The 11900-nt window shown below is 47.2% G+C and overlaps 1 protein-coding gene across 1 annotated transcript in view; it reads right to left on the reverse strand.

Moving 5' to 3' along the window:
* The window catches only part of COL20A1 (collagen, type XX, alpha 1), a 48869-nt gene that overhangs the window by 33074 nt on the left and 3895 nt on the right, over nucleotides 1-11900 (reverse strand). Inside the window, exons 3-15 of the mRNA XM_009893575.1 lie at nucleotides 11106-11249; nucleotides 10703-10861; nucleotides 9619-9819; nucleotides 8220-8375; nucleotides 7394-7513; nucleotides 7066-7230; nucleotides 5343-5507; nucleotides 3871-4043; nucleotides 3085-3214; nucleotides 2406-2551; nucleotides 923-1046; nucleotides 311-450; nucleotides 11-140 (exon numbers count right to left, since the gene is read on the reverse strand). Coding sequence (XP_009891877.1) covers nucleotides 11-140; nucleotides 311-450; nucleotides 923-1046; nucleotides 2406-2551; nucleotides 3085-3214; nucleotides 3871-4043; nucleotides 5343-5507; nucleotides 7066-7230; nucleotides 7394-7513; nucleotides 8220-8375; nucleotides 9619-9819; nucleotides 10703-10861; nucleotides 11106-11249 — 1953 coding nt within the window. The remainder of the gene's footprint in view (nucleotides 1-10; nucleotides 141-310; nucleotides 451-922; nucleotides 1047-2405; nucleotides 2552-3084; nucleotides 3215-3870; nucleotides 4044-5342; nucleotides 5508-7065; nucleotides 7231-7393; nucleotides 7514-8219; nucleotides 8376-9618; nucleotides 9820-10702; nucleotides 10862-11105; nucleotides 11250-11900) is intronic.

An 11900-nucleotide genomic window follows, 5' to 3' on the forward strand; every position in this document is an offset into this window, starting at 1 on the left:
CCCTACTTACAGGTAGTAACATTGCCGGTAATTGGAAAGGAGTCCCCTTCATCATACATAGATCGGACACTGATGAAGTATTGGGTGAGGGAGGACAAAGGTCTCAGGACAGTGGATGTTGCAGTGCCAAGAACCTCTACCTGCAGTGGAGGAGTTGTACGAGTATTAGGAGAGGAGCATGGGGACATTAGAAGAGGGATTAGCTCGTGGGTGGCAAAGGCATCCAAAGTGCCCATAAGCCCTCCCTGAACCATGCAGCTGAAGGAACTCCCAAGTTTCTTTTCCCTCCACCAACCCTTTGAGGACTCACCTCCCCGGCGTTGCTCCCTCTGCTAGAAACATAGGCAACACGGTGAGCTTTCACGGCTGGAGACGCAGCCTCCCAGCTGACCCGAACCGACGCGTGGCTGAGCTCGGAGAAGCTCAGGTATCTGGGAGGACTCAAGGCCACTGCAAGAACAGTTAGTGATGGCACTCCGAGGTTTCACAGGCTGTACAATGGCAATGCTACCAGTTGCCTCTTGCTGCTCATAAATGACCTCACCTTGAACTAAGAGACTCATTCACCATTTGGGAAAATATTCTCTTTATGTCACTACTCTACATGTCTCTGGGACATCATGAGAGGCTACATGGGCTTTAGGTGAAGAAACAGCCAAATAATTCCCTTTTTCTTCCTAAACAACAAAGACCTCAGGGAACAGCTCTTTCAGGAGTTCTCTTACCATGGGAAAATCACTTCTTTTTCACAGCTCACCCTGTAATTATAGATCCCCTCGGGGACCAATATTCACTCAAGATCACACGGGGCAGAGGCAGTGTGTTTACAAGCCACATGCACAATATGGGAAGCACCTCATTTAACACGTCTCTCCTGCCTTAAGTGTTTAATAACAACTCAGTAAGCAGCAGCAGCACTTACGGGTGGTTTCCTGGATGCTGGCTGGATCACTCGCATCTTCCCCATACATTGCGTACACCGCAACTGAGTACTCTGTACTGGGTGACAGCCCGTCCAGCAGGACCTCAGGCTGGGCCACTTTCACCTGTCAACAGAGAGATGTTTTGGGGTACCTTTCAATTCTGGGGTACCCACCAATGCCCTCAACAGAGCAAGACCTTCCAGAAACAGAGGTGAAGGTCCCTTTGGTTACACTGAGGGGGCTTCTCCACTTTGGGACTTCACCACTTGGGTAGGTGCTCTTCAGTGGTCAGCGCTCTGCCTTTCTTCCCAAGGGACACCGAGCACCTTGGGGATACACATCACCTTCTCCTACCCTGGTCTGCAGAGGTGGAAGACCCTTATACAGAGATGATGCTGTTGTTGTTCTGGGTTGGATCAAGGAGCTGGTGAGAGATGTGACCCCGCTTCGCTCAGAGGCAGGCAAAGCTCTTGCAGAAGAGCTGCCTGCTGCAGGCAGAGCCACAGCAGTTGGGTTGCTGCCACCTGCCGCTAACGCAGCACGGCCACAGCTCTCCTCCCGCAGCGCGCTCACTGCAGAAACACGTCCGAGACTTACGGGAGGCTGCACACCGCGGAGCACAGCTTTATAAAAAGCTGGGAACATTTTAATGCTGGTTTTGAAGTCATCCCGTAGCCTTAGACCACTACACTCTTACAGTGAGTTGGTCAGACAACTGCAGAAATGTTCTAATATGCTAAGATGCAATTTCAAATGTTGGTCTCTCTTCAGATGTTCTGAATCTTAAAAAACACCACAATTATGCATTGAAGGCAGAGTATAAGCATTAATTGCTCCGTTTTGAGAACCATCCTGCAATTGCTCCTATTGCTGTGCGTTCAAGGGGGAAAATGTGAGTCAAAGAGGAAATACATGTTCCCTCCACTGCTTTTTCTTTTTTTTTTATTTTTCAAATTCATATCCTCATTCTACAGGTACTCCAGACAACTCGTTAAAATGCGTACATGACATGCATACATGTCATGATTTTCCATTCATCGAGCATTGCTTTATTCTTACGCAGTGTTGCAGGTCTGTTTTCAGAGTTCAACAAAAAACGCCCTAAAAAATTTTCAATTAACATTTTAAGATAAACACAGTAAAGACATTTATGTACAGTCTCAAGGATACAGCAATTACACTCAGGGCTGCAAAGATGGGATTTCATTGCCTGGGTTTCCAGGGCCCCAGGAGACAGTTCTCTCCTTGTCCCTTAACTTCCTATGTGAAATCCTCACAGTTATAACCGACTGAGACACAACATTAAAAAAAACCAAACAAACCAACAAACAAAAAACCTTCCATGAAAGATGCTGCTGGGAATAACGTTGACACTTTTGTTTCTTTTAAACACATGATACTGAACCACAAAGGTTAGACCTAGAACTTAACTCAGCCCGGACAGAGAAAAAACGGTATTATCATTATTCTCATGAACTCTACCTCCGTCGTATAGTCCTCTGCTCCGTCAGGGGCTGCAGAGCAGAGCACCAGGTACTGCGTGGCTCCCTGGGCTGCCTTCCAGCTCAGCCTCATGCTGTTGTGGCTCAACTCAGAGACGCGCAGGGACCGAGGGGAAGACAAAGGCACTGAAGGGAAAAACAAGTCAGAAAGGTATCTTCAGTGTATGAGGTCTGTGACAGCTCAAACCCCAGAGGAAATCTGGCTTTGCAACAGCTACTGCAGGCTGGTGGGCATCTACCCCGCATCTAATACAGTGGAGCTGCCACTTCACAGAGAATAGGTTTAATTCATTCGGAGCCCAGGGATAAAAAAGTGGCAAGGGGTTGCAATATATTCCCAGCATGGCGTGTTACTGCCACGTCAGGGGGAGCTCAACACAGTGGTCTCCTTTGCTGAATGATGGAGGTGGAAAGGGACCCTTGAAGGTCTCCGGTACAACCTGCTGCTCAAAGCAGGGCCAAATTAGAGCAGGTTGCTCAGGGTCTGGTCTGGTCACGTTCTGAACATCTCCATGGATAGAGATAGCTGCAGAAAGCCTGAACTTGAGGGAGGGGGGGGAACAAAATGCCAGGCTCCAGTCTGAGATGGTCACAAGGAAAGAATTTCGTTCATTTATCATAACCATGCACTAGCAAAATTCTGTCTACTCACGACCTACATGTGGAGGTGACGCCTCTCAGCCCATCCCCAACAACTGTGTCGTAAATGGGAAACACCGACACCAGATACTCCGTGTGTGAGGTCAAATTGGAAAGCTGCAAAGAGGAGACTGCTCCATCTAAAACCACCTGAAAGCACAAAGGAAGGCTGTCAAGATGGGGAGGTGCTGGCTGGTCTTGAGCAAAGGAATGGCTGAACTGGCCTTTCCTAGCAAGCGTGGCTTTTTTTGTGGCAGATCTGTGACCAGAAACATGAAGTCCAGTTGCCCTCTAAACTTTGTGCCAGCTAGCGTCTCCCCAAAATAGAGAGGTAAGAGGCAATAGGCACTCATGTCCTCTAAGGCTGGGATCTGTGCAAACACCGAGTGCAAGACTCTTATCGTGTTCTGACTGAAATCAATGGAAACCCATCAACAATTTGGATTTGCTTTTCCAAGTCATATCCATCCCAGACGAGCATCCTTGGACAGCTCTGTGTACCTGTGTTTTCTTTGAGTCAAAACAGATGCTTTAGGGAGAGGATAACACTGCATAAGAGAAAAATCAGCATCAGCATCGGCACGGCTTACAGTATTTCTAGCAAGATGATGTTTATCCCCTTTTCTGTCTTGTCATCCTATCAGCTGATCATATTTACACAAACGGTGTACTTAATTTCATCTCTGGCTTTAGCTGATGTCCCACAAGAACTGTACCTCTACCCTCATCTACTCAGGTCTACTTAAAATCCCAGCCACCATCTGGAAGATCCTGCAGTCTCAGATGTCCAGAGAAAGGTCTCTCACCTCTTTGGGAATACCACCCTTAGATGGATAATACACAATCCGATATTTCTTTGGTGGCCTCAGAGGAGGACTCCAGGTCAAGTGCATGCTCTTAGAGGTCACAGCTGATATTTTAAGGTCAGTTGGACTCAGCTGGAGGCCCGTGTTCACAGGGATATCTTTCACAGTGCTACCTAGGAATTAAAAACAGAGTTACTTTCTTATATTCAGACTTCTGCTGCCAAATGTACTTTCCAGCTCATAAACATGAGTGACATGTTTCAAATCAAGTTACAGTCTCGTTCCCTATAGAGTATAGAAACTGTTCCAAACTGCTCTGAAATAAATATTTTAAAACCGGGCATACAGAGAACATAAATACTCCATAGAGAACAAGCTGTGTATTTTGCTGGGTGCTGGGAATATTTTTTCAACACAAGTCTGCATTTTTACATGTATACAAAAGATGACCCAACTTTCCTAAGTCATAAAAATCTGTCAAAATGAACAAGCAGACGTTATTTTGGTTTCTTTTTTGAGCAGGCCATCTTTCTTTAGCTTAATACACACCTTTGAAAAACATCTAATTACATCTAACAAGTACAAATTAATAAGGATTAATCAATTTATTTCTATGGATCTCCAGAGCATTAAAATAAAAGTATATTTGAAAGTTAGACTTTCCCATTCTTCTGAGGCCAATATTAGAGCAAAGAGACATGGAAATATGTGCATGATATTTCTCTCCTGAGGATCTAAGCTAACATCTGGAGTGGTTCTTCACTCTCTTGTTCATCACACAAGCTGCTCTCCAGCAAAGGAAAGAAATCGGCTGTTTGGTTTTAACTTGAAAATGCCTTGGAGATCCGTCATTTCAAGTAAAGGGGGGGGAGTGTTTAGATGTTTTGTTGTCTCCTCTGCCTACATCCACATTTTCTCTGTACACTCTCCTTCATATATTCTCAAATTAGCTCTTTTTCTTTTTCTACCACCTCTTGGTTGGAATAAACTCAGAAAAGGAGACAGTTACAATGCATTTATCACACCATATGATAATGGAAGAGGAAAAGAAGTCCCCTCTTCCCTACAATGGCAATTATTGTCACTAGGTGATTATGTCCACCAAGAGTTATCCAGACCCCTGGTAGGAATGGCTGTTGCCTGTATTGTCTCACGGGCCAAAAGCAGATAAGTAAACCAAGAGCACCAGAATGGAAACATCTACAGGTAACAGCTCTCTGTGACTTGTTAGAGACAGCAGGGATTCTGCAGTGGAGTGAGAGTGGAACAACTGCATCCAGAGGGTCTTGTAGAAGGCAACAATCACAGGGCTGAGCAAGGAGATCAGCACTGGAAGAGAAAAGTTAAGTGGTGCTGACAGAGTGGTGGAGCTCATGTATGGAAAGGAATGAGAAAGGGTCAATCCTGATTGCAAGGAAGGTGGATGGGGAGCAGAAGGAAGCTCAGCCCTCACTGAGGATGTTTCACTTCACCTGCATTTTCCTTGTTGCTCTTCTCTTTGATCCTGGTGCACAAGACCTGGGTGAGCCTGCCAACCAGAGAGCTCAGCAGCGGGAAATCCAGCACGTTGTAGACTGTGAGCTCCAGAGGCTCCGAGGCCACTTGCTTCAGCTCTGCCTCGTCCGCGTTCTTCACCCCTGTAACCAGAGCAGAGAACGAGACTGAGAAAACTCCCCAGAGAGGAGCAGCTTCTGCCTCCTGCATCTGTGTTGTTTGTTCAGGGGCAGGATGGGTCCACCGTCACCCTGCTCTCCAAGCAGAGCCTCCCAGTCATTCCAGTCAGGTGTTGGTATCTGAGAATGGCTTTGGGCTTTCCTGCAGCAACAGCCTCAGTCCAGCCTGGGAAAGACTCAACTCCGTGGGCTCAGAAGGTCTTTTATGGCGTGGAGACAGTCTAGTGAATCCTTCTTCTGTTTTCCTACCTCTTCATCAGTTGCAGGCTTTGCTAGCAGGAAGGCAGACATTTTTCACCCTAAGAGGCGGATGGCATAAATGGGGGAATGGATGAACAACAATTTTGTATTTATGAGGTGCCAGCACTCCCCACAGAGAGTCTGTTGTTCATTAGAACATTATATTGCATTTCAAGAGTGCCAGGGACAAGCAAAAAGCAGATCATTTATTCAGCAGAACTTCACCATGACAGAGCATCCTCCATCCCTATCCTTCTGCTCTGCATCTTCATTAACCCTCTGCAGACCAAGCCCCACAGCATACCACTTATTCTGCTTCCCGGTGCTAGGCTGAAGGTCATCCTAACATTGCCCAGGGAGTGCCATTGTGAGATGGGGATCCCACCTGGTTTCTCAAATCCAAGACCATCACCTTAACAGCTTTGCTAACCTTCTTCCTCTTGCAGTGAGAAACAAGGTGCTATTGAGATTCATACTCAGGTCCTGATGTCTAAGGACCAGACGATATGATCCTTCTCTAACCAGAGAGGAAAGGCAAATACCCCAGCCAGGAACGGATCTCCAGGTGATTTCAGGTGCACAGATGTTAGTCTGTTGTGCTGCACAACATAAGGCTGAGGCTCAGCATCTCCACCCATCCATGAAAGAAATCACAGTGCCAGCCACTTAGCTACATAACCCTATGCAATAAACCCTTGCTTGTGTCTTCCCAACATCAATTAGCACTTAAAGTTCTGTAGATTGCAATTTTAGGTGAGTTTTCTATGTAACTTTATTGCCCATGTATTACTCCAGCAGACTTGTTTAGTCATCAAGGACAGAGCTGCTCAAGGCCATTTTATATCTCTTTATTGCTGCTGGATAGCAAAGAGCAGATAATGTTACTATTCAGAGAAATGGAAAGTTGTGCGAGGCAGTAATTATAAAGGAGGTCTCCTGCCCTTCCCAATACAATGTTCTCTCGCCTAATTCCACAGCTGAGAATATTGTTCTCATGGTACAGGTCTCTGAGGCTCGCAAAGGTCTTACGGATGGGAGGTGTGAAATAACTCGTGTGAATGAGGTTTTTTTCTTAACAAACAAAATCCCCTTTGAAGACACTGCCTGTGCTGAATAAATGAGTTAATTTTCATCTTAGCCACAATGTAATGTCTTACCCATTACCTTAGCTTTAAAGCATCAGGATGCTCCTATAAAATTTGAGGGAACACAACCTTCAATTTGAAGAAGACCAAAGATAGGTTGGTTTTGTTCTACAGCTTATGGATGGCCGTGCGCTTACCAATGGCAAATATCTCTATGCCCAGGTTTTTCAATGTCTGAGCCGCCAGGTTGGCATCATCCTGGGATTTTCCATCAGTCAGGAGGATTACCAACTTCTCAGCCTCCAGCCGGGCACCAGCATCTGGTTTCAAATTCTGCTCCAGGACATGGGTCAGCGCCAGACCTGGGGAGGAGCAGAGATGGATGGTGTGCTACAGCCTCGCAGACGCCCCGCCACCACCCCCTTTTCTCTTTTCTCTGCCCCCATGGAGGTCATCCCATGGGAACAGCTTCCCGCCCCTGCAGCTGCACAGATCATTTAGCAGAGACCCGTCAGATGGAGTTACCTGTAAAGGTGTTGCCACCCTTGTACCGCAAATTCCTTATGGCCTCCAGCACCTGGTCCCTCGTAGAGTAAGCACTCAGATCCCACTCTGTGCGGGGATCGCTGCTGTACTGGGACAGCCCTGGGGAAGGCAAGAGCTATCGGCATCGTGCAAGCCAAGGTAAGCTACAAGAGCAGACCCATTTTGGGAAGGCAGCATCAGGCTTGCCATGGGAGGATGACACAAAATAATAAATTGGACTGGAGGTGAGCAGATTTGGCTTCTAGCTCCTCTGCTCTGCGTGGTCCTTGTCATGTAGGCAGCAAAGTGATGCCTCAGACCCCACTGGGTACAGTGGAACTTACCCCTGCAGTGGTGCTCTGAAGTATTTGATAAGGTCTCAGTGTTAATCAGGGTCAAATTAGTCAGCAGCAAGGAGTGGAAGGATTTACACTGTCCTAATTTGATGTGCAGCCTGGCCAGTGCTATCCACTGGGATTAGCAACACCCAGAACTGGAAGCAGCACCCTTCTTAGCTGAACTCGGAGCAGCTCCAATGCAGTGTTACCACCACATCTGTCTGCGTGGTGCTGTGGCGGCTGAGCACCTCCTCAGAGGTAGGCAGCAAATCCCAAATCTGCCTCAGCATCAGTGCCCCACCTGGTGCTGCCCAGAAGACATCGCTTCTGTTCACTGTGCAGCTATTTCTTACAGCCACTAGAGGCCAGAGCTTGCTACCAAATGGGGAAAGGAATAAAGCTCAGAGGAGTATATAACCACAGGAACAGAGACCAAGGCTCCTTCGAACACGGACTTCTTAAGGTCAGGAAACAGGAAAGTGTCCTACCTACTCTTATCTTGTCTTGGGCAATACTGAATGGGGAAATCAAATTGCTCAGAAACTCCTTAATGAGTTTGAAATTGTTGCGTCCAATGCTCCAAGATCCATCCACAAGCAGAACGATATCAGTCATTGAAGATGTGTGGCACTGAAACTGGGAACCTGAAGGATATAAGGTTTGATATTGAGATAAGCAATTGTAAAGGAGGAAAAACCGCTCCAGCTTGAAGATAAAAAGAAAATGTGCAGTGTAAAGCCTTGTCTGGGTGGTGGGTTGGACCATCTGCCAGCCTGACGCATCCCAGCATCTTGGGAAAACCACGTGGTTAAGGGTAACCCATCCCAGTAGCAAGAAATTGAGTGGTGCGCAGCAGCATTTCTGCAAAGAATGGGTTAAAGCTGTCGGGAAGTGTGTGCCTAACCCAAGCACTGCTCTCTGCAAGCTGTCAGCTCCATTACATCTCAGCCCCAGCCCAGTGCTTCCCTTTTAGCTAGCCTAAGTCTCCAAGAATCACAGGTGATTGCTTAATTCCATTCCATCACGAGATCCCCTGTGGGCTATAATTATTTCGTGGCTTTATATTAAATCCAATCTCTCTGTAAAAACCTGCTGGCACCACAGACACTCAAGCCCTGCCTTCTCCCCAGTCCAGGCCTGCAGCTTAACAGAGGATAAGACAGGGCATGCTGCTGGTCGAATGCATCTTCCCTGAATATTTTTCAGATGGGGGATTTTCCATCTTTGGTAGAGGGAAATAGATGTTCCCATCAAGATTCAGTGGGCTCCAAAGAGGTTACTCTCTTATCTCTTTTCACAGCCATGGATTCCTACTGGTCTCAAGGGACCAAATGAAGATGCTCTGCCCAATCCCATTCCCACCATTTCAACAGTGCTGTGAGCCATCTGCCCTGCCATAGTCACAACTGATGAATCTGAAGGTTCATCATGGATCAGTTATCTGAGAAACATGAAGAACAAGTCCAGGAGGTGGAGCAGGTTGAGTAACAAACATCACTGATGGGCTCCTCTCCTCCTGAAGGCTTGGAAAGGTCCATGGCTGGGGGACTGCTGGAGAATACAAGCTCTTACATGGATCTGTCAGAAGCAGGGGGAGGTGGCATCATCAAGAAAGAGGCAAATCAATAAATTAACTGTCTGGAAGGATTTTTTTTGGCCTAACTCCAGTTTGCCTTAAAATCTGTGATGTTCTGCAGAACTCCAAACGCCTCCAGTGATTCCTGGCATGTTCCCCAAAGCATGACCTAGCAATTAAAATCACTATTGGCAGCATTTGTACTCTTGCAAATCTTGGTGGCAGAGGGTGGGATGGAAGGCTTGTATTCAACGAGCTTTAGGGAAAAGAGCGGGGAAGAAGGAGCAAGACATGTTTGAAACCCCTCTCACCTCGCCTCAGTGTATCCTTTGTGGGTTTTTCTTTTCCTAGAGGCTCTCGCTCCGGGTTTGCAGGAGTACGCTGGGATGATCTTGAGGTTGTTGGTGTCGCTTCTGTCACGCTGGCCTCTGCACCGGGCTGGTTTCTTGTGGTTTCTGCTGAGCCCTTCTGCTGAGCCCCCTTCTGCCTTTTCTTTTCACCTCTGTCCTTTGCTGTGCTCCAAAGAGAAAAAAATACATTGTCCCTAGCTGTGTTATCCCCCTGTAAGCTGCTGCAGTCATCAGCTGATTTCAGCCACGTTTGGCAGAGATGTAGGGGGCTCAGAGAGGATGAAAGTCCTACAGCCTTATGCAAATAGGTAGGGAGATAGACGATGCCATCTTCGTTCACGCCTCTCTGAGTGGGCTGCAAGAGGGCTCATGAGATGATAGTAATAACGTCAGTAAAGGATCACAGCAAAAGTTTGTCCTTCCCATTATCTTTGATGATGAAAAATAACAAATGTTTATAAAATATAAACCAGGGAAAACATACCATGGCACCTGATACCCAGTGTGCTCTCCAGACCTCAGCAGTCTGTGACTCAGAAACATCCTATGTTAGTGCCAGTCTTTTTCTATAATGGCCCTGATGGATCTTTCTTCCATCAACATGTACAAATACTTTTCTGAACCCATGCAAAACTTGTTATTAGACACGTGAGAATCTATGCAGTTATATGCAGTCTTCAGCCATGGGAATAGGTCACACCTTCTTGCAGACCATCTGCAGCTTAGGAAATCAAGCACCGCTAGCCCCAGTGCCTTGGGAGCAGCTTGTTCTCGAAGGATCTGCTCTCAATTGAAGGAGTTGACTGTATCTGCTTAATTTGAATACCCATAAGCCCCAGGAACACGTGGATGTGCTTTCTCAGGCTGGACAGTTTGGCTGGCATGAGGGGCAAATATTTTTAGGTTGCTGACTGTGCTCTTGTAGTTCAGAGATGCACACAAGAGATGAGACTGGGCTAGCATGTCTCACTGACTGAATGTCCCTAATGAAGTAGGGGTTGCAGAGGGAGGGTGGGAGTGCTTTTAGGGACAGCTGTGCACCCACCTGGCTGTGTCAGGACGGCCTTCAGGGGTGGCGGGGTGGCCTCTGCCACACCACTGTGCTCAGCTGTTGAGCTCCCCGAAGAGGTGAGATTCTTTCCTGATGCAGCTCCTGAGTTTCTTCGGTTATTTCTAGTCTGGGATGCATTTTTTAGCTCCTCTACTGTGGGAAGACCAAAGACAGGGAGAGAGAGTCAATCTAGCCAGGTCTATGAGTCACAGTCCATCCTTCATCTCCTGCATCTTCACCATCCCCCTTTCTAACCTTCCAACCAAAATAGTAACAGGCTCTGTGATTGTCGCATAGTCTACAGGGGGATGAGGTCTGGAGGATGAGCTTTTAGGAGCCACATCTCCAAGAGCCTCAGGAGCTCTCTGAACGGTAAAATGTAGCACACTCTACTTACTCACAAATTTCCTCTTGGCAAAGAGAGCTTCCTGGGAGCCGTTGAGGACGTAGACCTGCAGCGTGTATTCCTTGGTAGGGCTCAGCCCCCCCACCGTGGCTTTAGGAGTCTTGGTTTTCAGCATGACTTCTTGCTCCGAGTCCCCTGAGGTGGGATGAAACCACAGTTCAGAGACTGTTAGAGCTTAAATTTAAGCTGACAGTAGCAAAAGCACCACCAAAATGCAGGGAATGTCTGCCTAGGGACCTCAGTCAACTCCTATTTCTATTTTTAATTTTGTGGATCTCTGATTTTTACTCTCTTTCCCAATCCAGAGTTGAAAATGTTTAGGTTTTTTTTTAATATCCCTGATACGTGCCCAAAATGGAAAACCAGTTCCCACCCAGCATTAGCGCAACTTTTACCAACTTCTCAAGGAGTTGCTGTGTGAAAAGCCAGTCTGTAGATGGTAAAAATCGGGTAATTGCTAGTCAATACTGCTTATGAAAACATTCAACCAATTGGTGTGCTGGAGTTCATACACGACAAAATGAGAAAGTGCGTGGGTGTCTCCTGAGGTCATCACTGGCATTTGGGACTCATCGTACTTATCCCAGCCACTCTTGCTGTGCTGTCTCTGCAAGCTCCATCTCTCTCCAAGGGCAGCTGCTCTCTGCGGGGAGACAGCTTATTTCTTGGGCCGGCACCGCCTCCAGACCCCTCCAGCCATGTCCTGTGGCTGTGGGACCTGTCCTGGAGCTGTGATGGCTCCACCAGCCAGGAACTGGGGCATTTCTGCGCTGGCACGGGAGTGAG

Source organism: Charadrius vociferus, unplaced genomic scaffold, assembly GCF_000708025.1.
Source record: "Charadrius vociferus isolate BGI_N301 unplaced genomic scaffold, ASM70802v2 scaffold259, whole genome shotgun sequence".
Classification (NCBI taxonomy): Eukaryota; Metazoa; Chordata; class Aves; order Charadriiformes; family Charadriidae; genus Charadrius; species Charadrius vociferus.